This window comes from Amborella trichopoda, chromosome 1, assembly GCF_054954075.1.
Source record: "Amborella trichopoda isolate Santa Cruz 75 chromosome 1, AtrichopodaSantaCruz75HAP2 v2.0, whole genome shotgun sequence".
In the NCBI taxonomy this organism is placed as follows: Eukaryota; Viridiplantae; Streptophyta; class Magnoliopsida; order Amborellales; family Amborellaceae; genus Amborella; species Amborella trichopoda.
The window spans coordinates 56,530,231-56,556,077 of record NC_142336.1 but is presented as its reverse complement, the minus strand read 5'-3'; the positions used below and the strand labels follow the sequence as shown (position 1 = coordinate 56,556,077).

The 25,847-nt window shown below is 35.5% G+C and overlaps 2 protein-coding genes and 2 long non-coding RNA genes across 10 annotated transcripts; 2 read left to right on the top strand and 2 right to left on the bottom strand.

Annotated features, from left to right (window-relative positions):
* Positions 1–5,104: 5,104 nt before the first annotated feature.
* On the bottom strand, positions 5,105–11,762 carry ACOS5 (acyl-CoA synthetase 5). Of its 2 annotated transcripts, XM_006850938.4 has the most exons (5): positions 10,591–11,762; positions 8,221–8,419; positions 6,971–7,116; positions 6,369–6,436; positions 5,105–5,527 (listed from the first exon to the last, which is right to left on the bottom strand). In XM_006850938.4, the coding sequence occupies exons 1-5, from the start codon at positions 11,749–11,751 to the stop codon at positions 5,263–5,265; spliced, it is 1,839 nt and encodes a 612-aa protein (XP_006851001.2). In that variant the 5' UTR covers positions 11,752–11,762; the 3' UTR covers positions 5,105–5,262. The 2 variants fall into 2 exon arrangements, with proteins under 2 accessions (XP_006851001.2, XP_088703466.1); XM_088847340.1 differs by lacking the exons at positions 5,105–5,527; positions 6,369–6,436; positions 6,971–7,116; positions 8,221–8,419 and adding an exon at positions 8,785–9,500.
* On the top strand, positions 10,440–12,072 carry LOC148783941 (uncharacterized). The gene is made up of 2 exons (XR_016041132.1): positions 10,440–11,634; positions 11,731–12,072. It is a non-coding gene; the product is annotated as an uncharacterized LOC148783941 (long non-coding RNA).
* A 1,586-nt stretch (positions 12,073–13,658) lies between these two features.
* On the bottom strand, positions 13,659–20,093 carry LOC18440802 (CemA-like proton extrusion protein-like protein). 5 transcript variants are annotated; one of them, XM_088847346.1, is made up of 8 exons: positions 18,977–20,093; positions 17,923–18,008; positions 16,812–16,985; positions 15,573–15,687; positions 15,233–15,330; positions 14,906–15,041; positions 13,985–14,108; positions 13,659–13,880 (listed from the first exon to the last, which is right to left on the bottom strand). In XM_088847346.1, the coding sequence occupies exons 1-7, from the start codon at positions 19,637–19,639 to the stop codon at positions 14,040–14,042; spliced, it is 1,341 nt and encodes a 446-aa protein (XP_088703472.1). In that variant the 5' UTR covers positions 19,640–20,093; the 3' UTR covers positions 13,659–13,880; positions 13,985–14,039. The 5 variants fall into 5 exon arrangements, with proteins under 5 accessions (XP_088703472.1, XP_088703478.1, XP_088703489.1 ...); XM_088847352.1 differs by lacking the exon at positions 15,573–15,687 and having other exon boundaries at positions 18,977–20,085; XM_088847363.1 differs by lacking the exon at positions 17,923–18,008 and having other exon boundaries at positions 18,977–20,066.
* A 1,462-nt stretch (positions 20,094–21,555) lies between these two features.
* LOC105421139 (uncharacterized) lies at positions 21,556–23,998 on the top strand. 2 transcript variants are annotated; one of them, XR_016041107.1, is made up of 3 exons: positions 21,654–22,151; positions 22,338–22,408; positions 23,746–23,998. It is a non-coding gene; the product is annotated as an uncharacterized LOC105421139 (long non-coding RNA). The 2 variants fall into 2 exon arrangements; XR_966896.3 differs by lacking the exon at positions 22,338–22,408 and having other exon boundaries at positions 21,556–22,151.
* Positions 23,999–25,847: the final 1,849 nt, after the last annotated feature.

Sequence of the window (25,847 nt, the reverse complement as noted above, 5' to 3'; positions counted from 1 at the left end):
TCGGATCCGCCCCTGGGTCAGAGAGAGAGAGAGAGAGAGAGAGAGAATGAGAGGGGGAGAGAAGGAGCTCGGATCCGCCCCTGGGTCAGAGAGAGAGAGAAGGTGCTCGGACCTGCTCTAAGTCCGAGTGAGAGAAAGAGAGAGACATGAAAAGAAGAGAGAGAGGGAAAGAGAGAAAGAAAGAAAGAAAGAAGAGAGAAAGATAAGAGAGAAAAAAGAAGAGAGAGAAGAAGAAAAAGAAGACAGTGATAGAGAGAAAAGAGAGGAGAGAGAGTGGATCTATAACGAGTTTGAGCCTATGTACGCATCCATCGGTCCTTTTGCATGCACATGAGAGAGAGAGAGAGGTCTTGGTCTTGGTGGGTCAAGACTAGGGTCCAAGGCTTAAGTGTATGGTTTAATTAGATTAAGTTGAGGTGTAGTGTATAGGAACTAGGGTGTATGACATAGGGTAGGGTGGAGGATAACTAAAGTCTGTAGGATAGGCTAGAAATTTACCAAAACACAGCCAAGAGATAAATTATTTAACATTTCCCTCATATGTAAATTAATTAAAATTTTACCCATTTTGTTTGATTTAATTTGAATAGTCCATCAAGAGATATGAGTTGGGAATGCTAGTCCCTTCAATACCAGAACTTAATCACCTAAAACTCCCGATGAGTATCTCTGTTACCTTAGGGAGTAACATTATAGTGTGATCCCGCCCGAGTAAGCTACATCTGCTCAAAATTTTGAGCCACGTCCATATCAACATCATTGACTGTAAGTCTGTAAGGCTTAGAAAGCTAGTAGACGGTTGCTTTTCCCAGAAATGCGTGGAACGGTGGGGCTGAGGGCCCATGTATTGTTGGTATGGATCTGCTCTTTATCGAGCATTGCACTTAGCATTGTACTTTCCACATGCTTGAAGAAAGTGTGGTCAAGAAAGCTTTTTAAAGACATTTTCTGGCCATGAGAAGTGCCTTTGCTCTCTTTCTTAAATGACATCATCCCTCCCACAAATCCGGCGTAGGTTCCCCACCCACCACATGCAAGTTGCTTGTCATCAGCAGAAATGGGTGGTCCTAATGTAGGGTGACATTTAGCTGTTTGGTGTATAATACTGTTTAAATTTTATTATTATTTAGAAAAATTAAAAAAAATGCGTATGTGAGATATTAAAAAAAAAAAGGAAAACTTTATATAGAGCCGAGGCTCTAAACAATCAAATTTGATCCTAACTCAAAAATTTCATTAGAAGAGGTTGTTTTGATGTCCAAATATCTTCAAATTGATCATCTCGATACCAAGATGCATTGACATGAGAAAAAAAATGGATTTCAAGTTTGGAAAGAATGCATTTTGTAATACATTTTTGGACAGTCAATTTTTAATATTTTCAAGTTTTCATAGATCTATCAGTCTACATTAGTTTTGAAGCTTTAAACTTTATAAATAAATATAAAAATATATTTTAAGGCTATCACAAATATTTGCAATGTTGAAACTACATTTCTCGTCACTGTTTGAAGGTAGGCTCTAATTTGATTGTTTAGAGCTTAGGCTCTATACAAACCGCACCGAAAAAAAAAAAGTGATAGAAATAAAATGACTAAAATACCTTTAAAAGTTTGAAGAATATTGATAATTTATTTAAGTCAAATTAGTTTTTTATACTTTTTGTACATTTATGATGATGAGAAATATGAACACTCCAAATTTAAACCCAATCAAATGTATAAATAATAATAAAATCAAAATACTTAGTCACACTCTCAATCGTCTTATCAAATATTGAATAATACAGTGCATAAACATTTTCGGTACAAACATGTTAGTTTCTCTTTTTTGATATGGGTTTAGTTAGGCGAGACTACTTGTGGTGTAGACTTTTGAAGTGCTCAACATTTTTAGATATTTAGATACCCTTATCCTATAGTATAATAACTTTTTGTTTAGAAGTATTTTAAGTGATTAATCAAAAGTAAATTAGAAATTCCTAATAAAAACAAAAGCATTTATTAACAATAGTGGACAATGACATCACCAATATAGTGTGTGACATTACCCACAAGATGTATTAATTATTTTTAACTACTTAAAAATGCTATTATTTTTTTATTAAAATATCCATTCTACCTTTCTAAATGACAAAAAATGGTTTTATGTGAAAAAAATTGTATTACAATTCAAAAGCATCTTAGTGTTAAAAAAATGTCCCTAACAAAACCCTTCTGACAAACAAAACCCTTTTGACATTTGACTTGTGCTACTCTTGCCCTTCATTTGGATGGGAATGTAAGCACCGATCACGAATCTCTTATATGGCGCCACGTAGGAAGTTCAGCCCTTGAAAACCGGAAAAACAAATTAAAATGAAAATTAGGTTCAATTTAGTGGAGGAAGAGGTTTGAAGTTTAAATTCGAGCATAAAAGAGGAAGCTTTAAACTCTTTTAAACCTATGTTTTGGAAAAGGGATCAAGTATGCCCACCCAGTAGGACATTGGATGAGAATTGGTAAAGAATTTAAAATAATAATAAAAAAAGTAGTACATAAATAAATTATTTATTTTAATAAAACAATGTCACAATCATTCTCATCCATCAGATTTCAAAATGGTTGGTTGTGGGTGTGTCATGTCTAGACTAACAGTTCAAAAAAAATTCTCAAATTTTATGACACATCTTAGCCATCCAATGTGACATCTAATGTATTATGGGAATTGTGACCTCTTTGTACTAAAAATAAACCATCTCATAGCATACATTCCCTATATTTATTAGAATAAGGTCACAATTATTCCCACTCATTAGATGTCAAATTGGATGGTTTAGGATGAGTAACAAAGTTGGATTTTTTTTTGGAACTTTGTGTCCATTCAATAACATTATTACAATTACCCATTTTGAAATTTCAGAGACAAAAATGATTAAGACCTCTTTGCACAAAAAAAATATAGGGCCTCTTTATAGATAATCCCATAAAAATAATGATATCTTTACATTGAAAAAATAAGAAGGATATGATGAATTCACATATATTCCACCGTGAATCATAAACTTCCGATTCCAATCCGACACATTCCCCGTCACACTAGACACAAACTTTTCTTTCATAGGGACACTGTATGCTTATTGCCGGTCAAAAGAGCTAACTTGGTGGATCTTTCAAACGGAATTTTTGGTCCACTTTTAGAATCATGATATGAGTATTTTTTAAGAGATACTGAATTTTGAGTTCTTACACTTATATTGGATGGTCTTCGTTCAATCGATTTTATTTTTTTAGGCAAATACATAACGTGTTTAGATTTTCCCCTTTTTAAGGTACATCAATAGGTTCAAGCAGCGTTTTAAAAAACGCCGAGTCGAACCGGACTCGCCCGGTTCGACTCGGAAATAGTGAAAAAGGAACCGGATCGCCCGAAAATCGGAAATCGTCCGGTTCTAGAGAGAACCGGACGATTCTGTACAGTGAATCGCCGATTCACTGTACGGAATCGGCGAGTCCGAACAGTGAATGGGCGATTCCGTACGGAATTTTTTTTTTTTTTTTTTTTTTTTTTTTTTTTTTTTTTTTTTTTTTTTTTTGGTAATCCATGATAGATTTTTTTTGTAATCCATGATCGAATTTTTTGGTTTTTTGTAACCCATAATAGAATTTTTTGTAATCCATGATCGAAATGTTTGTTTTCTTTTCTTGTAATCCATGATCGATTTTTTTGTTTTTTTTTTTTTTTTTGTAACCCATGATAGAATTTTTTGTAATCCATGATCGAATTTTTTGTAATATATGATCGAAATGTTTGTTTTTTTTTTGTAATCCATGATTGAAATGTTTGTTTGTTTTTTTTTAATCCATGATTGAATTTTTTGTTTTTTGCTTTTTTTGTAACCCATGATAGAGTTTTTTGTAATCCATGATTGAATTTTTTGTAATCCATGATCGAACTATTTTTTTCTTTTTTTGTAATCCACGATTGAATTTTTTGTTTTTTTTGTTTGTTTTTTTTTGTAATCCATGATCGAATTTTATGTAATCCATGATCGAATTTTATGTAATCCATGATTGAATTTTTTGAAAATTTGTGATTTTTTTTGTTTAATCCATGATCGAATTTTTTTTTGTAATCCATGATAGAATTTTTTGAAAATTTGTGATTTTTTTTTTAATCCATGATAGATTTTTTTGAAAATTTTTTTTTTTTTTTTTTTAATCCATATTATTCAAAGAGAAAACGAGAGAGATGATGATTCTGAGGCCACCCTATCCCAGCCATATTATTCACATATCGAGTCCCAACAGCAACAGTGTAGGGATGAGCACGAAATACTGTAAATTAAATGTTGAATGGCGGTTCATGCAGGGAAAGAACATATCAACATTCGCATATTCATTCAAAAACATGAAAATTCTTAATGGAGTACCCTCATTTTTTATTGAATTCCTAAAAACCAATATTTATAATGAATTTTAATAATTTTTTCGGATTTTTTTGAAGCTTTATTCTGACCGATTCACCCGATTTCGATCCGGATCGCCGATTCGCCGATCCGGATCGCCGATTCGCCGATCCGGATCGGTTTTTGAAAAGCCCGATCCGGGTCACCGATCCGGTTTTTAAACCATTGGGTTCAAGACATTCATGCGTCATCATGATCAAAGTTTTTTTTCAACTTTTTGGAATCAACTACATGAATCTTGATCCGTCATTCTACTCTATCAAAAGCCACTAGGTAGAAGACATTATATTCCCGAATTTGAGTGCCTAAAAACCTCCAAAGGGAGTGAATAGAGGAAATGCTCCAACTTCAGTTTAAAATTTTTTGATCCTAAAATTACTCCTAAATAGGATTACACCTCCGGAGTGAATGAACGACATGCTCCTGTGTCGCATATAACCATTTGACTTTAATATTTTGGACAAGCACAACTAGCAATACCTACACAGCATGAAAATTTCCAAAATCATGTCCGCCCATTGTTCTTAAATATGGGGTGAAAATGGTTGAAATCCTTTTTTTTTTGGTGAGTCAGTAGGGGAGAGGCCCCTACTTTAATTGGAATTAAGAGCGATGCAAATCGTCAAGCGCTAAACAATTAAGCCTTGACACTTTTCCTGGCTGAAATCCTATTTCATGTATCAAAAGTTCTATTTAAGTAACACAAGGTTATCAATTCATTCTTAGTAAAATGTTAAGGTATCATTGAAAACATTAAACCCCTTGCATTTTGCATTGACCACATTAGTGCTCCCATCTTCCCTAATAGATAGATCTCAAGCACTTTGGGCAGAGCCATGGTCTTTTGAGGTGTTAGAACTTGAATTCAAGCGCCTCATGACACTGTCTCTCAGCAACCTTCTTAGTATCTTGCCTGAGGGTGATTTTGGAATTGAATTGACAAAATGCACCACTCTCACTCTCTTGTAGGAGGCCACATTGGAGGCCACATACTTCATGATCTCCTCTTCACTCTCCTTTGAGGTTGGAGCCATGACAACACAAGCAGCTGGGATTTCGCCAGCTTCTTGATCAGCCACCCTACAAGCAAATACGCCAAAAGTAACATTAGCCGGATTCTTCTTTCCTTTTGGCACAAGTTCAAAACTCTTGACATTGTGGCATTTAGGATTTAGGGTTTCGGGTTTAGAGTAAATGAGGTAACCATATGCCAACATATGTGGGGAGTATATATTTTTTCTTTTTTGAAAGTTAATTTGGGACTCGTTGAGAATAGAACTTTGGATGTCACGTTGTGGCATCCACCCCGCCCTAACTACCTCTACCTGTAGGCTACAGCCCATTCTCATAAGGTGAAGGATAATGCAGACACAAAAAATAAAAGTTTCTATACTTTCTCTACAACATAAAAGATATATACTCCCTCTATTCAACCATCCAAGTTAGATCAAGTGAGCCACCCACTGTTTGATCTAAGATCTATCAGAGTATTTTATTTTTAGTGTTTTTTACAAATTGTATCAATATGATATTTGGTACGCACCATCTTCTAAATGGGACGCACCTAAAAAAAATATTAAAATGAATTTTTTGATAAAATTTAATGACTAAAATGCCTATTGAAACTTTTAGGGGTATTTTGATCATTTTATTTTATTGGAAAATTTGTTTTTATATTTTTTACAAGTGCGAGTTTAAGAGAAGAGTGGACAACCAAAATTTGGTGTCAACGTATTTTGTATTAAAAAAATTTAAAATAAAATAGTATATAGATATGACATTGTGATTTGGGTTATCTCAGCCGTCCATTCAAAGTGGATGGTTGAATAAGAAGAAGTGTATAAGTTTTATGTTATAAAAGAAGCATAAAAAGGTTGCCCTTTGTAGTTGAATCGGGGAAAACAGGGAAAATATATCTTACGCGACAACAGCAGCATCTTCAACTGAAGGATGGGAAAGCAGTATGGCTTCTAACTCAGCAGGAGCCACCTGCTAGCAAATAAATAAGCAAGCATCATTCTTGTTAACTGTGGAAAATGTAATGAGCAAAAAGCACAGTTTTTAAGGTTTAGAATTTTGAAACAGCTGAAAATCTCATCTATATTGCACTTCGCCTCAGGACATTTATATACTTTTGACTTTGAATGAAGCATATTGACAGATAGGATGATTTTATGTAATTACCATTGGTTGATTGGTTAGTCTACACCACATAAATCCATTGGAAAATGCAGTTTCGGTGTAGGAAACTATTATAGTCACCAGATCATTGGTTATGAAATTTGAAGCTTAAAATATAATGCAGATATGGTGAACCTAAGAGCACTTGCAATAGAAGGTTCACGAAATACTTTATTATACAAATCATTTTTAAGGTTTGAAATCCATCCACTTATTAGTATCCATGATTGTCAAGGTCAAAAGGATCAATTTACTATTTTCAAACAATTGAACTACATTTTATATATAATATATGTTTTGAATATTAAATTTTGAATGCTAACTTTGGGGCCAAATTTCCACCTGAAAACCTTTGTATTTGATGAGCTCCTTGATTCGATCCACAATGAACACATGCCCATCATCATCTATGTAACCAACATCACCAGTATGAAGCCAACCTTCAGAGTCTAGGGTCCTTGCTGTCTCCTCTTCATTCTTATAGTAACCTAATAACAAAAATATAAATAATATAATATGTGATAAAAGAGTAGTGGTTTTGGTCAGGTCACGACTTTATGATATTTGGTAAAATGCATCTCATAATCCTGCTGGATGATGCGGATCCGAAGATGATTTGGATGGCCTGCAGATCTATTTTTGCCTTTGATTATGAAATTTAAAGCTCTAAAAATAATACAAATTTGGCAAATCTCTGACATCTGAAATATAGACTAGATAAATTATTATTAGGGTTTGAAATCCATCTTTGTTCGTATCCAAAATTTCTCAAAGGTCCACAAGATCAATTTACATGCTTTTTTAGCATAGAAACTATATTTTGCAAAGAGACATGAAGTGCGACTTCATAAATTGGCGCCCCAACGAAATCCAATTTGAAATGCTTTTCCTTGGATAAATGGACTCCAAGATCTCCAATAGTTTTGCATGTGAACCAGATACTGTACAATTATTCCCTCAGGCAAAAGATTTACTGGGGAAGATATTTTATCCGAAAATTTGGGAACCAACTAAAAATCACTAGATCATCATGTTCAAAAGGAAAAAAAAAAATTGAATTTTGAGTTTTCTAACACTTACATCTGATGTTTAAAAAATTGATCGGTTTCTATTCAATATTGAGACATTATTTTTAGGGAATGAGATTTGCAAAATCTTTTTATTGAATTTGCACACTGGGAGGGCTACATCTTCAAAATATAGGGTCCTAAAAATTTATTAGATTGCTTTTAACTCAATTGAGTAAATGGAGAGTATGCTCCCTCGGGAGCGTACAAAAACTTTTGGGTCAGTAACATGAAGGGCGTGTTTGATAAATGGAAGTTTTTGAAAGGGGAGTTAAATGTCCCACTTCCATGTTTGATATTATTGTGTGGAGGCTGTAAAGTGGAAAGGCGACCTTCCATGCAGCTTTTTTTTAGTATTAAAATGGGTTCATTTTTGCAAAGCCTATCTTCCATAAAAAAAAAAAATAATAATAATAATAATACACGAGTAGTCTTCCATAATTTGTGAGAGAGTCTCTTCCACTCCCAAAAAATCCATGTATCAAACACATCCAAAATGAGTGGAATTATGAAATATGAGGGTACCTTTCATAACGCATTGGCTTCTAACACAGAGTTCTCCAATGGTGGTTTTGGGAAGAGAAATCCGCGTGTCCGGGTCAATAAATTTGATTTCGAGGTTTGGTAGAATGAGACCAACTGAGGTCCTCTTTGCGACGCCACCCGCTTCTTCAGATGTGCAGTGACTCATGGTAATGCAACTGTGCTCGGTGAGACCGTACGCCTATCAAGACACTTGCCCTCAAGGCTCCATGGATTAAAAATTATACTCTCTCTCTTTTAAGAGGATTAGGCTTAGCTCCATGGATTAAAAACTATGCTCTCTCTCTCTCAAGGAGAATTAGGCTTAGCTCCATGGATTAAAAACTATGCTCGCTCTCTCTCTCTCTCTCAATGTTTGCAAACTCGGCATGTCTAACTCGAAACCAGCTAGTCAAATTGGAATCAGGCATTGGCTTATCCGGTTTTAGTGGTCTGGCAGGGCATTTAATTTTTTTAAAAAAAAACCATAAAATCTCAAAAAATAAGGGATTTGTTTGTAATGTGTTTTTAAATCTTTTTAATCATTTCAGCAAAAATTGGGAAATGTTTTGGCCATGAATATTTTTTTTTACATTTTTTTCTCATTATTTTTGAATTTTTTTTAAAATATTCCTTAGCACAAATCGAATTTTTTAAATGTATTTTTTTTTACTATTTTTTAATTTCATTTGGATGTGCTTTGTTTACTCACGCTTTAAGTATATTTTTTATTTTTTTTAACACTTTCGAGACCTGTTGGGACCTGCACGATTAAGCCGATTGAATCGGCGGATTTACCGGTTACTCGAACCCATTAGGCTGGTTTCCGAAGCCTGTTCAAATTTTCGCACACTGCTGTCTCTCTCTCACTCACTCACTCACTCATACATGTGGACATATTATGGGCTACGGCGCAAACTTGAACTTGCATTTCTACATAGTCTCTGGCACGCCCATAAGCTAGTAGATGAAATAAAGCGCGGCCAGACACACTCTCTCTCTCTACATGCAGGCTCAAACACGACCACAAGCTAGAAGATGAAATAAATCTCTCTCTCTCTCAAACACGCACCCTAGGCTTAAACACCCCATAAGCTAGAAGATGACCTCTCTGTCTCTCTCTCTCAACATGCTGTCTTGAGCATAGTCGTCTTCAGCGTTTTAAAACTCGGTCGAGTTCTCTCTCATCATCAGTCTTGACCATAGTCGCCTTCAGCATTTTAAAACTCGGCCGAGGCAACTCAGCCTCACCTTATGGACGAGGAGAGTTATGGGCGAGTCAGCTGTACATCGTAGAGTCATCTTCAGCATTTTAAAAGTGGGCCGAGGCAACTCGGCCTCGCCTTATAGATAAGGCGAATTAGCTGTACATTGTATATTTTTTAGTTGAAGTATAATACTTCAATTCTAAGTCATACGTGTGAAAGTGGCAGCCAACTTTTACCACTTTTTCGAAAGGTCTTTTTTTTGCACTTCTAAAAAGCAATTTAGACCCGCGAGAAAGCAGGTCAAGACCCCTCCAAAGTTGTCAATTTTCGCAAAAAGTGATAACCTCATGGTAACAGTGAAAGGTAGGGCATGCTTTCTATGCTACCCCTACAGTATGGAAGTTCTATCATTCTCTTTATCAAAATTGGACGGCCCGATGATAGGGGGAGGATATGACTTCTATGCTGTACAGGAAGCATAAAAATATTTCTCATATATATTAGAGAAAGGTTTTTATGTCTTTTCTATAACATATAAGTTATATCCTCCCCCTACCATCCAGCCGTCCAATTTTGATCAAGAGAGCTACTCATCGTTTGATCTTAGATCCGATATCTCAAAGTATTTTATTTTTAAGATTTTTTTATATATATTGTATGAATATGAAATTTGGTACGTGCCATCTTCACATTGGGGTGTACCTATACAAAATACTAAAAATAATTTTTTGATAAAATATAATGACCTCTTGAAATTTTTCAAGGTATTGTGGTTATTTTAGTTTATTGAAAATAATTTTTATATATTTTTCACTAGTGCGAGTTTCATAGAGGAATAAACATCCAAAATTTGGTATCAAAATAGTTCATAAAAAAAAAAGTGTAGAGACGTGACATTGTGATTGGAGCAATCTTAACCCTCCATTCAGAATGGACGGTTGGATAAATGGAAGGATAGAACTTCTATATTGGAGGGGAAGCATAAAAAGCTTGAAAGGATTATGTGCTTCCTCTACAGCATAGAAATTCTATCCTCCTTTATCATCTCTTTTTTTAAAAAAAAAAATCACCTCCGCCAAGCCAAATACCTTGACCGAGTCGATTTTTTGAACATTGATCTCTTTGAATGGAACACGATCTCTCACTCTAACACACAAGCACTCACCTCTTGGACTTGCACGCCAGGGAACTTCTGCTCAAACACTTGGAGCAAATCAGGGGCAAGGGGAGCAGCGGCCGTCATCACCGATCGGAGCTTCAGCCTTGAAAGATCAAACTCGTCAACAATGGGGTTCTTCACAAGAGACAGCATGATTGGGGGCACAATCGGCGCAAAGTTCACACCATGTGTGATCAGAGCATCAAGGAACAACCTCAGCTCGAACCTCGACATCACCACCACCTTCCCCTTGTTCCTCAATGTTGCACAACAAATGCCTGTGATCCCATAGATGTGGAAGAATGGCATCAGGCCCAGTGTCGTGAACTCGCCGATCATCTCGGGCGTCACCCCGAATAGCGTAGAGCACATGTTGGCGACGAGGTTCCGATGGGTTAGCATCACCCCTTTGGAGGTGCCAGTGGTCCCTGATGAGTAAGGGAGGGCGCAGAGGTCATCTTGGCACACCACCTCGCCTTGTTTAGGGGTAAAATGGTCATTTTTCCAACCCGTAGCGTGGTCAGGGGTAAAATGGATATTTTCATCTGACCCCTTGCTGGTAGGGGCAAATTGGTCATTTTCACTCAAGAGATCTCCCTTGAGGGCAAAATGGTCATTATTCCGCCCTCTTTTGAGCAACTCTTCCCATGGTATGGTGTTTTCAATGGGATCGCCTCCTACTATAAGAACTGGTATGCCTAGGTCCCTCACCTTCTCATAGCAGGGGCCATTGGTGACTATGAGCTTGGCCCCTGAGTCCTCAACCTGCTTCCGGACCTCCGACGGGTGCGCGAGTGGGTTCGACCCCGAGAAGACACCACCGGCTGACATGACCCCTAGGGCAATGATCGGGTACTCGGCTATGTTCGGGAGGAGCACAATTACCACACTGCCCTTCACCATGCCCATGCCCTTGAGGCCATTGCCGAAGTCTCTCACTCCATCTACAACTTGGCGATACGTGAACTCTTTTCCTCCGATTGCTTCGACTATGGCCACCTTTTCTTCATATTTCTCCCAATTCTCAAGGACAAATTCCGGCAAAGTGAGGTATGGCACCGGAACTGCTGGAAATTTGCTGGTAAAGATATGTTCTCCTCCATTATCTCTCTCAAGGGGTTCTAGGTGCTGTTTTTCTCTGTGCAGGAGTGTTATGTTGTTGGCCATGCTGGGATTGTTACGTTGGCAATGTGGGGAAGGAGGGCTCTTAAAGAGGTTGAGAGGGGCAAAATTGTCAATTATGCGTCATGCGGGGGGTAACCTTTGAGTTGTGGTCCAGCAGTATTGTTCGTGCGGGGTTGGTTGAATCATGAAATTAGAGCTTTTTGCACTTTTCCCCATTTTCCATAATATGGGTGAGGATTCACTTGTTTGTTGGAAAGACTTGGTTGAATCATGTGAAACTTGCTTACGGCACTAATATTATTATTTGGGGGTAGAATCCTATGGGATCTGTATTTTTATTATAAGGAGACAACAAGTACTAAATTTTATGGCTTGCAGAAAAAAAAAATTTTGGAAATTTTGAGTCTAATCAATGGTACTCTTACAACCATCTGATTTGATTCTCACGTACAAAAGTGATTGTGACTTCCACCATAAATGATCTCTTTGTATACTCTTCCTATTTGAAAGGTTTTACATTCCAACATCGGCGTACTATCTATTTACTCCCTCTTATTAAACAAGACGCGGTAGTGATGGGCAAGCTTTCTATCCTTCCCCTTTACTGCATAAAATTTATATACTTCCCCCTATCCAACCGGCTGAGATGAACCCCATCACAATGTCACGTTTCTAAAATATTTTATTTTAAATTTTTTTCTATAAAATATTTTTTAACACCAAATTTTGAAAGTCCACTCCTCCCTTAAACTCGTACTAGCAAAAAAAAAAAAAATCTCATCAAAATAAAATAACCAAAATACCCCTAACAATTTCAAGGGGTATTTTGGTTATTATATTTTATCGAAAAATATTTTAAATATTTTTTGTAGGTGCACCCCATTGAGAAGATAGCACGTACCAAATTTCATATTCATACAATTTATATAATATAATTAAAAATATAATAATCTGATGTGTCAGATCTAGATCAAACAGTGAATCGCTCACTTGATCTAAATTAGACGGCTGGATGGAGGAAAGTATATATCTTCTATGCTAGAGGGAAAGTAAAGAAACCTTTCTTGGTAAAGGTAAAGTATACTATAATTATAAGGATGAAAAAAGTTTCATAAGACATATTTGCCATAATCCATCATAAAAATCATGATAATTTCTAAAAAGGTAAACTAACTCTCTTTCACATACACATTATTTATGGGGCATGATATCACACGAAAAGTACAGTGTGGTGCCTTTTCAAATCTTGTTTGAAACTAAACAGAATTATAGTATATAGACCTGATCGACTTATGCGGACCTGATCGATTTATGTGGCTTTCCACGAGCTCTGCACATCGGGACCATCCATTCTATATGTATATTGGTTAAATGTGATCCCACCCCATGTCTTGTTTCATCTGACCGCGCATGGAAATGGGTAGTTAGATGCAATGCCGTAGGGTAGTCCACATAAACCTCACCTGTGATCAGTACCCTTGCTCCATCCCCATTCTGACATGGCTACAGATTATATATTCCTCTTCACCATCCTTCTAAAGTTGTAATTCAAACCAATGTCTCAAAAATCGTCGGTCTGACCGCGGACAGCTACGGATGGGGAGGAGGGCAATTCAGGGCCAAAAAACCCTGGAACCACTGTAGTTTTACAGTGTTCCATTATTTCTTTTCTTTTTTAAGTTTCACTGTTGAATATTTCTGGCCCCATTCAGGTGAGGCCCGACTCAGGACTTGCCTGAGTTGGACCGGGCCCAATCAATAAACAATGATCCAAACCATATAAAATTTTACAGCTTCATGCTATTCAAATACATAACCTTTCACATGAACATCTTATAAAAGTGAACAAAGTTGTCATTACTGTAGTTGAAAATTTGAAAACTGAACTTCAAAAAGGCCATATTGCGCGTACCCAATATTTTACACCAGAAAAACGACCAAACACGAAATTTGGAAGCCTCATATTTATTTTATTAAGGTTGAAGTTCAGATTTGCCGAAAATTTTAAATCAGGCAAAATTCATTATATATATTTACTCAAGAGTTGTGTGGGATTTAAATAAACAAAAATAAAGATGAAACAATTGACAATAAATAATCATGATAAGGCCGCCGGAAATATTGGCAATCGGCCATGGCTTCCAGATATCTCCACCGGAACATGATAGCACCTAAAAATATTTATTGAAATAAAAAGTGGGTAACCGTTTTGTGACAGGTACAAATATCAGAGAACTAAGGAAAAATAAATTGATATCAGAGATTATTGAGTTACCTCCATATATGTGTGTGCGCCACAATCAGATGATAGTTTTGAATGATAAACCTCACTAGTGCCGTCTCATTTCCCGGAAAATGTTCGAGACCTTAGGTGATAATTTGGGTAGAAATTTAAACAACTGCATGAAGATGAAGCAATATCAGGATCCTATCAATTTTTGGTTGAACATAGATATGTGTTTCAACTTATCAAATTAAGCGTACATGCATGCAAGCCTCCATACATATGCATACATGTAAATCTACATACACACAAGACCATGGCATGAATGCCCTTGTGCAGTGATATAGCTTGCTCTGTCTCAACCACAAAAGTTCCATTTAACCCAAATGTCAACAATTCGTAATACATAAATATACACCAAAACACACACACACACACACACACACACACATAAATATACAATACACATGCACATGTGAACTGTGTGAATGCATGCATCTGTGTGCATGTGCCACATATACATCCGCACATGGGTATATCCATGGATCTGCATGCGCATGCATTCACATGCAAATGTTCATTGGATACATATCAATGAGAAAGGTCTCAAGAACCAGGATCAGTTTTATGTCCATTTAACTCATGTAAAAATGCTCTGGTATGTACCCTAAGCTGTTATTTTCTGTATTATTTTCAGGCCGTTATTTGCTGTATTATTTTCAGATCAGCTCTCAACATTTTCTTTTCCATTTCTTTACATGACAACCAAGAACATATAGAAAAAAAATAAAAAATCGGACCACAAAATCCAGTAGTCCAAATAACAGCCAAGGCACCCCCCATGCTCCACTAAAAGTCTTCATCCAACAGTGGTTTAGCCTAGAATAACATATATGTGCATGAATGGCCATGATGTTATGTGGGGTTGGTTCAATTACTGATGTGGAATGATATGACATATAGATGGCTTACCCAAAGTTTCACACAAGCGTCAATAACAACTGGAACCACGGATATGAAAATGGTTATGGCAGATTGATCCACCTCAAGTCCATAATGCTCAAGAATGATTTCAATCAAAGTTTGCCAGCCAGACTCAGAATGATACCTGCAATCATGAATATCACAAAAAAAGTCTCAAAATAACAAAAATATAATAACATATGTTGCTCTTTTGGGTCAACTAGAATGTAAAATTGAAATGTCACATTTTCCAAGAGTTACAGAAATCATGTTCCTTTAGCAAATGTGAAGCTTGGAGAAAAATATAGAGAAATACTGAAGAATAAAAAAATTTACCCCAAAAAAATGTCTGTTACAAGAATAATAAGAAATGCCTTCCCAGTATCAGATACATTCTTGAATATTTTATATCCTGTAAATTTCATCAAAGCAACCTGAAATGAAAGAGAATATTCAACTAAGGAAAGAATCAAGCATGTAGGAAAATTTTAGTGGTGATTTCATAATATTAGAAAAGACTAAAAAGGACAAAAATGGTTGCAATGCATAACAATTTTTTGAGAAGCAGGAACAAATCCGAAAACCCCAAAAGGCATGGAGACTTAAAAGTGCTCAATGCATGAAGAAAACCTAATATCTATTTCAATCACAGAAAAAGACAGATTAGAGTACTCACTTTGCTCTGATTGAAGAAAATAAGAACAAATAATGCTATTCCAAAAACCATATCCGACCAGATATTAGCAAATGCTTTTCGGTTTTCTAACCTCCATTCATCTCTCAGTTCTAACCTGGTAAAATAAGAGGAATAAAACTTTGAATTTTGTTAGTCCCCTTCTTCCAAGAAGAACAGCCATATGCAAGTAGTGACATGTTTAGTAAGTTAGGAAAAGAATTGCCCAATTGGATGTTGTGCACATGCTACATGCACATGACCATTAAAGATCGCCATTCAAACAAGGAAATCATTTAAAACAATAAAATTTTGATACACAATTTTTTTTCTGACAGATAACATTGAATCATACTTAATAAAAGACAATTGCGTTTAGGCATAACAACCTAAAAGACCTATTGGATCGAATAGCAAAATGCATGTAAATGCTTCGTGTTCGAACAGTGAGAAAGAGCTCCCATCAAGTCCAATAAGCATAAATAGTCTCTATAACAAAAGCTTGTACTGTAACAATCGAGAAAAGAATTTGTGTTCCCTTTATACATGTTTTGAAAGTCGGAGTGCCGGGTCAAACCAGTCACCCACTGGTTCCAAGTTAAAGCGGCCGAGTCGGTGACTCGTCTCGGCTGACCCCACAAACTTTATTAATGATAATAAAATGATAATAATAATAATCACAATAATAATAATGTAAGCAAAATATGTAACGTTTAAAATGATTAACTAAAGTTTGGGAACTTTAAACAATCTAAAACAATATTTTTATAATAAAAACAATTTTTAATAAAAATTTTAGGCCTATATGGCTTAGTCCAGAGTAGCGGAAAAATCGGGTGGGCTATAAGAGTATTCTGGCACTTTTTCCTTTATGTATACATCTTATCTATGTTCATGATGGGTTTGTGTACTTGCTTATGATTAGTTTATCATAATATGCATTTTTCTTTGAGAACGCATAGCATGTATTTGGTTAGTTGAGACAATATGATCAAGCTCATTAAAAAGAATATAAGGTTGCTAATATAGATGGAAATAAAAATTCAACACCAATATGTAAGTATTAATTTGACTAATGACCAATCATTAGATTTTTCTTAATGAGCAATAATCAATCACTTCTGGAGCCCCTTGTTACGAATTACAGTTTGTTAGTAGGTGGAGCAAAGATGTAATAATAAAAATCATCTTCAACTTGCCATATTCAGTGGAGCAAAGAAAGAATCTTAACGATCATCTTACGCTTTGTGCCGCAGCTCGAACCAAATTTCCTCATCAGAAAGAGGAGGTGATTTACCAATCTCTGCTTCAAAACGGTATCTCGCCTTCTCAATCTTTAGGGTCTTAATCATCTCAAGTTTTTGAGATTTCCTCACATCAAGCAACGCAGCAGCAAGAGGCACTTTCTCCACATACCTGTTCATATGCAAGGTCAGATAAAAGACGGATTTTTTAACCATGAAAACCCATTGGAATTGAAACTAATGGGTACATTAGGCACATTTCAGTCTAAAGCAATCATGGTGCAGAATTGGTCATCTGGGGCGTCAACCGAATGAGGAATAGTTTCCATCGAAGTTTTTAGACTTGGCTTGGACCATGGACTAGGCCCTGGCTAAAGACGAGTAACTTGGTCGAGTCGAAGTGGACTCGGCCAAATCATGTACAAGGCCAAAAATCCCTAAAAAATTTAAAAAAAATTTCAAAAAATGCAAAAAAATAAAATAAAACTTTAAAAGTGAAACAAAACTAGAAACTAACTTAAGGAATCCAAAATAAGCCAAATAAAAAAGGATTTAGAAAAAAATTGATTTTCAGTTGGAGGCATTTCAGAAAATCCACAAAAAAAGGAAAATACAAAAATATGGTATTTCACAATAAAAAGTCACAAATCAGTGCAGAACACATCCAAATTGCATGCATAATTATTATACATCAATCCTAAAATTTTATGTTTTTTTAGGCTTTCTTTTAATTTTTAATATACCCGAGTTGTACTCGGGTACTCAGCTTGGCCGGGGCCGAGTCCGAGTAACTCGGGCGAGTCCGAAAGGAATCCACTGAGTAGTCAAAGACTTGTTTCCATTTTTGTGTGAATTTTTTAAACTTTTAATCAAAGGAATCAAGAATGGTATAGGAGAGCCATGCTTCCTTCCCCCATTGATTATTTTCACAAACTGGACTTTCAGATAAGCATTCCTAACAATTATTTGGTAAGACTGCAATATAATCCAATTAACACAACTCTATAGGTGACATTGAAGTCCTTAGGAACTGAAATTTTCGCAATTAAGTGGTCATTACTTAGTAGTCAAGAGATATTGTGATTAGCTCTCATAAATGAAAAATATACCTGTCTACAAATGGCATCAAAACATAATCATGAACCACAAAATCCAAAGCACATGGTACAAGCACCAGCACTGCCAAAAATACTGCCTGCAAAGACAAGTATAGTAAATCCAACTGAAAACAATGACTACTTCTGTTCCATATGAACCCAATATTTGTGTGTGTTTTAAGATCAATTGCATGTAACATATCAGAAGAATAAAGATCCTTCTAAATGGATATACAAATTGAAGGTATAGACATAATTCAACACAATCTTCAGGGTCAAAGATAAATGAATAGAGTTCTGAAAGATAACAAAGGAGTGTGGTTTTTCGTTTATAAGTAGGACTTTAAAACCATTATCGAGATAAGGAAATATACAGTGTAGCAAGAAAAAAAATTAAGAAAAATCCGGAAAAATAAATATAGCATATAGCTCCTTGAAAACCCATATGATGCACTGGTTTGGAGCTCCTAGTCACACAACTTAGGTTGCACTTTTAATCTCTCACTTTCTACTGGAAACAGAGAATGAACTATTAGTGTCTTTGTGCATGTCCATAGATTTTATATGTGTTAGTATTAACCCCAGGTGGATGGCTCACAAACTTTCATCTTTATTGGCAATGATCTTGATAAATCTCTCTTCCAAATCTTTGGAAGAGTAACAAACATTACAAATGTAGTGGGCTTTACTATGGGAGTCTCTAGAGGGTTGAGGTTTCTCAATTCCTCAAAACATCTCAACCCTCAATTGATTCTTGGTTGGGAACATGTCAAATGACAAGCAGTGGTCAGACACCACTTCAATCCCATTTGCATGCCACCCACGAATATGGAGAACTATAAATAGTGCATTCAAAATACACTTAAGAAACCTCCTGTAAAGCAAGATTTATCAGATATATCTTTCATAAGAAGTTTCCCTTGCAAAATATAAATTCAGGCATTCCTACGAGAATATCTAATTCCTTACAAATCAAAGAAATTCACTTGCAAAGCTGCAATACATTGAGTTCTCGCAAAAACAATCAGGTATTGAACAATGTAGTGTGAAGGTCACCATTGCTTACCGAACTTCTTGAAGCATAGCGAAAAACTCTATCTTCATAAAGAATTTCATCATCATCGTCATCGGTTCCTATTACCAAATCCCTAATATTTTCAGCCACACCCTTTTGGCGCACTAAATCGCTCGAATCTAAAGTATCTGCTCCTCCATTGTTGTTGTCTTCCAAACCATCCTCCCAATTTCCATGCTTAAAAGAAGAAGAAGAAGAAGAGGAAGAAGAAGAATGATGAGTACCCATGGTTTCTCCTTGAACCCAATCTTCCCAGTCTCTGTTTTCCTCATGTTCAACACTCTCTTGAGCTTCTCTCAACTCTGAAATGGCTTCAGCTCTCCTTTTCCAAGCCTCAAACTTCTCTTTCTCTGAAATTTCATCGTCACTCTTTTCCCCATCTTGCCCCTCAATTTCACCAATGTCATCCTTGAGCCCAAACCAGTTCCCTTCTTCGTCTATGAAGAATTTCTGCCACCATGTTCTCGTCTTAGTCTTCCTATGCTTAGCATTTGGAACAGTTTTTTGACCTCTTGTCTTTTTATTGTAAAATGAAGCTCGAGAATGCCAGAAGAGGCGGGAACAATAATTCCTATGTGAATTTTCTCTGGAAAATTTCTCGTCAAATGGCACGGAAGTCCAACAAATGACCATGGAATTGCTCATTAAGAACATGAACAAAAGGCCACATTTTCCAACCCAGAGACGAATTCATGGAAACCCATTTGAAGTCTCACAACCAGAAGCTTTTTAATGATGAAATAAGTCCTGGTTCCCAAAAACTACTTGATTTTTCCATTGTAAAGATGGACACATAACCCACAACTGATACCCCAAAACCCCACTAAGAAACCATGAATAATTCAGAGAATGAGCTGGGCCAGCAAATGCAGATAAATGGACGTTTAGAGAGCATCTACCTGGTAATTTACTTCTCTTTTTAGGTGGTTTTCTTGCATTTCCTTCTCATATAACCACGTAAGATCCTGTTTGCGTTTCACTCTGGAAAATCTAGGGTTTACTGTTCTAAAGTTCCTAGAAGAATCTAGGGTTTTCTTATCCACTGCTGAGAAATTTCAGCTGTGAACGCAAGCTGACAGTTCCGAATGAAAGGGAAGGTGGTGTGGATAACGGTTTAAATCGACTGAAACTTTTAGTTCTAGATAGAGTGTAATGATTACTTACGATGCCCTTATCTTATGCCAGAATTATCTTTTTATTCTTTTATAAAATTCAACAAATTTTTCGACAAAGAGACCATTTTCCTACCGCCTTTTAAATTTCAAAATTGACGACTGAAAATTGTCTACAAAGATACCCTTTCTGTATCACGATCCTTCCTGTCTTTTGAATTTCAAAATAGGCCATTGTAAAAGTATCATTAAATAGATTTTCGGACTTTAGGACTCGCTCCAAACCATCAAATTTAATATCTAATGTTTGGCCCAGTTGTGACCCCTTTTTGTTAAAGATAAATAATCTTTTTGTAGACAATACCTCTAATAAAAAATATAAATTACGAAATCAAGCTAATCCGATCTTAAAAACTAGTCTTTGAATTCCTGGATTAGTCACCGGTTGGAAAGATATGGCCAATTCATCATTCATGAAGAAGTGGACCATTCTCTAGTGTGGTAACTCTTCTGAATAAAATAACTAAAAAAACAAAAATAATAAAACTTAAAATGAATGTGCATGGGTAGTGGGTTCCCTAATAACACTAGGCAGGACACTCCGAACTTAGATTGAATACAATTCCGAACAAGATTTGGCTTATCTACCTACTAATTCCAATCCAGATTAGCGACTCTCAATCCAGCTGGGAATAATTGAAATATGATTTACATTTCCCACTCAAAAGGGCGAGGGACTAAGGGCAAAATGGCAATTATTGTAGCTGCTCTATTTGGATGCGTTTTTGCCACGTATAATCTCTTTGACTCGATAAGGAAAATCGCTCCCAACTGCAAATTACACCTTACACAGGAGTTGTAAGACGCTGTTCTAGTACGGCTGCAGCCTGGCAAAAATTGGTTAAGACCACACTTCAGAAACCTCCCCAAAAGTTGCATGTTTGGCTTCATAAAGATTTAACAGAAAGTTGTATCATACAGCGGGGACCGCATTTTACATATATTGGGGTTCCTGAGGTATAAAACATCCATTTTAAAGATAGATGTAGACAGGTGGTCCATTTAAAAATGATTGAAACTAACTATCCAAATATTTTTTAATAGAATTATTACTTATATTTTTTAAATTAATTTATTTTTCATATTCATGATCTCCTTGTTAGATTTTTTTAGGCGTGACCCATTTTTACATACGAATTATGTATTAAGATATATAATTTTTAAGACTTCAAAACCATTTTCTTTCTTAGTCTTATTATTGTTCAAGGTTAGGATGATTGTTTGGCAAATTTTTTGATGCCATATATATTCCAATGAAATTTGAGGTACGGTTTTAAAATATATATATATATATATATTTTTGTGAGATAACAAGCTTTGCGAGCGCAAGAGCTTGCTAACCCACGAATGTGTCCAAAGATGGACATTATGTAAAGTACTCCGAATGAAATATTAGGTGGATGGTGTAAAAAAAACTCCCCACGAAAAAGGCATCTCTTAAATTTTAATTTTTTTATTTTTTATATGTATGATCACCTTGGCTTAGATTAGGAAACATAAAAAAAAGGATGAAAAAAAAACTTTCGAATGACTTTTTAAGGTGTGTTTGATAGTAAGGAGGGGCTTTTGGAAGTTAAAAACCTCTAAACTTTCGTGTTTGATAAGAAATGAGAATCCAAAATAAAAACTTTTAATCTTCCTACACTCTTCTGTAAACAAAAACAGTTCCGACCCCAAAGTCGGACCTCAAAATCGGAAGTTCGTCTCCTTGGGTAACCCTAGCGTCCTCTTTTCTCGTCTTCGCCGGTGAGCACCCCTCTCTTTGCAGCTTCCCATCTTCGCCGCTGAGCACCCCTCTCTTCGCAGCTTCCCATCTTCGCCGCTGAGAAATCCAGACATACAAAGTAACCCCCATTAAATGCCCACGCTCCTCTCTCTCTCTCTCTAAAATTTCTCTTTCTCTCTCATGGTTTCCATTTGCTCACACCGCATGTGCCAGAAGAAGCTTGCTCCAGTGACTAGGGTTGTTTTCTGTTTCCTCCGTTAAGATCACGGTAAGAACTCTCTCTCTTTCTCCTTTTTTGCTTGCTCTGTTTTTGTTTTTTGTTTTATCCCTCTGCCTTACTTTTTGCCCTAGAAATTCTGGTTTCTCAATTGTGTTTTTTGATGGATTTCTGCACTTTCCGTGCACGTTCTGCAGTATAGAGTGCTGACCTGAAATTTTGCTTTTGGCATTTTAGGGCTCTTGAGGTTTTGTGCCCTTTGGTGGCAAAGTGATTGCTTTCCTGCTTTGTTGATTTGTTATTTTTATGTAAGTTAATCACCTTGCTTCTCATGTTGCTTTGAAATTTTTGGTTATAGTTCATTGCATGTTTTTGAACTAATTTGATTGTTTCACGGTGTAATTTTCCTTGCCAGTCCTCATTTTCTTCCAATACTTGGATTTTTTGTTGTTTTGTTTACACTTTTTTTTTTTACCAACTCCTTGGTTCGCTTCAAATTGGGTGAGAAAATACGTTCATGGAAGGAGAACCTAGCTCCTTTCAATTTTTATTTTTAATTTTGATGAAACTGCTGAATTAATAAAGAAAATGGTTTTTTATGTTTGGATTCTTTCTGTGTATCTTTATACTAAATCAATTCGGGGTTTATTTGCTCAAATTTAAATCAACTTATAATTTAAGCAGATGGTTTGTGCACAAAAAAGTCAGAAATGTAATTTCTTCAACTATGATATGGCCCGATTGATTCAGGGGAATTTGTTCCAAAACATGGCTACTATATGACGGTTTTGGACTGCCTATAACTAAAACAAAGCAAAACAATTGATATCCATTTTAAAGCTTATTTAGACCAATCACATTCATATCTATCTAGTTCCATGACATTGGGATTGAATTTTTTTCAGTGGAATCTAGTCTGTGAAAAGCTCATTTTCACAGAAGAAAGGCTATAGTCATCGCATGTATCTCGGTGGCCAAAAATTGATGCCCTGAAGCCTTTTTCTTGATCACCTAACTTTTTTGTTTTGATGCATATAGGTCACTTGGACCATCTAATTTGTGGTATCCTTTTGGATTTTAGATTTTTTGGGGTTCTTTACCTACATTTCATAGTTCATAGGGTTTGATAGTAAAATTATTATATTATTGTTCCATTACATTCTTGCATCTGGTTTTTTTTTTTTTTTTTCATTAATTTATTTTAATGTTAAACCTATTTATTGTTATATGCAGCTTACAATATAAGTCATTATGTATATGTAACAGTATGATCTTCGATTTGGAGCCCATGTATATGTAACAATATGATCTTCGATTTGAAATTTGGAGCCCATGTATATATAATACATGTAACGATATGATCTTTGATTTGAAATTCGGAACCCATGTATATGTAACAGTATGATCTTCGATTCTTTCTCCATTTTCTTGAGATGGTGGGTACCTCCTTCATGTTGGAAGAATGGTACTTGTGGTTGAATTCTGTATTGGGGTGTTGGTTTTTATATTGTTCATGTGTATGCTGATTTTTGTGCAATTACGCGCATGATGAACTGGTCAATTGTACTACTTTCAGTTTTGCACATGCACTTACCATTTTGCATATCTAATAATTATATTATCACTATTTTGTGTACAATTTCAGGCCAAACTTACAGAAGTGGCACAAGATCTGGGCAGAGGAATTCATATATTCACAAACTCGGCTTTTATACCATTTGATGGGACCTTGACTTCTATACCATTTTTTTTGGTATGGATTATAGGCCGGTTTGGAAACCAAATTGTATTTTTATTATGTGGTGTTAGTGGTGGACATATGACAAATGTAACTCTTGCCAAGGGGATAAAAACCTGTCTTTTCTCTAATCCAATATAGATACCTAGTTCTTCTTTAACTTTTTAAGAGATTATTAAACACATAAATCAAGAACTTCTTAACTTCCCGAGAGGTTATCAAGCACAGAAACCAGAAACTTCTTAAGTTCACAGTTCTTCAGAAACTTCTAATTTACAGTTCATGAACTTGTTTCCAGTTATCAAGCAGATTCTTAGAGGGGGGACACATATGTACATATGAGTCGACCCACTCATAGAAACCCTATTCTTATAAGGGTGACACCTCCGTAGGTGTAGAGGTGCGGTGCCCTTAAAATTTTATCATGGTATATAATTTTGATGTAAAATGTTATTAGGATTATCTCAAAATCTATTTCTATATGTAGTTGTAAAATTTTAAATTTCAAAAAATAGTTAAAATCAAGTGGATCTATAAACATACAAAAATCTTGAAAATGGACGGTGTAGATAATATATTGGAAAATTCTCTATTTTTGAGATTTAAATTTTTTTTATTTTTCATAGTTATACATCTCAATGTCCAAATGATCAATCAAAGGGTTTTTCAACGTTAAAACAACATTTTCAGATGGATTTTTTAAGGCCATCCGTAGTTCTACATTATAAGGCAGCATCCTTATATAAACTTTTTCATTCTTATAAAAATGCCATCAGTGCAAATTGCTTTGCCTTTTCAAAATGGGTACACTGCAAGGGTGTGTACCAAGTATCCATTATCACACTGCAGGGTGTGTACGAATGGTGGATATCACCTGATATCGTTTACACATAGAAAAAGGTTGATATCACGTGATGTACCTTATAAACCATTTTTATAGTTTCCTCTATTTGTAATCAAGAGTGGATTAAGCGAAAATGTACAAAAAGACCATTTATATTTGGTTAATGGAGCTCATGAAATTGGGTAGCTGTGTTTGTTCCATTGACTAAGCTTAAAGCGCAAAAAAAATTATTTTAAATTTGAAAAGAAAATTATATAAGGGCGAGGTCTGAAAAAATCAAATAAAGGCGTCCCTCAAAATTTCCACTAGAAGAGGATGTTTTGATGCTCAAAAATTTTCAAATCGATCATCTCGACCTTAAGATGTATAGGCATGAAAAAAAAAAGGATTTCAAGCTTAGAAAATAGTGCATTTTGTAACATATTTTCTAAACTATCAATTTCAAGATTTTTAATTATTCATAAATCTGGTCAATCTACACTATTTTTAAAGCTTTAAATTTAGAATTAGAGATGAAAATTAAATTTTCAGGCCATCACAAAGATTTTCAATACTGAAACAACATCTATCGATACTATTTGTAGGTGAGCCTTACTTTGATTATCTACCGCCTCGGCCTTATACAAACCATGCCCTTTAAAAAATAAATGACTTTTTACCATGTCCTTTAAATTTTATGGCACTTTCAAACTATCAGATTTCATACATGATGGTTATAGTTAATTCTTTGAGTGCTCTATGTACCGAAAGTAAATAGTTTTGTAATACGCAACCCTATAGAATAATAAAGGATGAAGTTTCTATAAGGATTGGGCTTTATGAAAATCAAATAAAGCCTCACCTCATATCTTCATTTGGAATGCGTTTTCAGTAATGAAAATTTCTATGATGGCTCTAAAATCAATTTCCAATACTAACAATAAAATTTGAAGTACTAAAGTTCTTGTGGATCTTTTAACACTTAATCTTAGGGAGAAATGGACGGTCTAGAAAATTTTGTTAAAATATACACTTTATTTAGACTTCGAAATCCTAATTTTTTTAAACAACCATAACGTTCATGTCGAGATGATCAATGTAGAGGTTTTCCCATGCTTAAATTATAATTTTCGATGAGTTATTAGATGAGGCTTTACTTATTTTGATAGCGCTGCAGCCCTACCAA

Coding starts and splice junctions, on each gene's coding strand:
- ACOS5 (XM_006850938.4), bottom strand. CDS start 11,751: ATGGCCAACAACATAACACTCCTGCACAGAGAAAAACAGCACCTAGAA. Junction 6,437..6,970: donor TCAAATACAAAGGTTTTCAG/GTGGAAATTTGG, acceptor ATTTGCTAGCAG/GTGGCTCCTGCTGAGTTAGA. Junction 5,528..6,368: donor GAAGATGCTGCTGTTGTCGC/GTAAGATATATT, acceptor ATTTGCTTGTAG/GGTGGCTGATCAAGAAGCTG.
- LOC18440802 (XM_088847346.1), bottom strand. CDS start 19,639: ATGTTCTTAATGAGCAATTCCATGGTCATTTGTTGGACTTCCGTGCCA. Junction 16,986..17,922: donor TTGATGCCATTTGTAGACAG/GTATATTTTTCA, acceptor GCATATGAACAG/GTATGTGGAGAAAGTGCCTC. Junction 14,109..14,905: donor ACGCTTGTGTGAAACTTTGG/GTAAGCCATCTA, acceptor ATCTTCATGCAG/TTGTTTAAATTTCTACCCAA.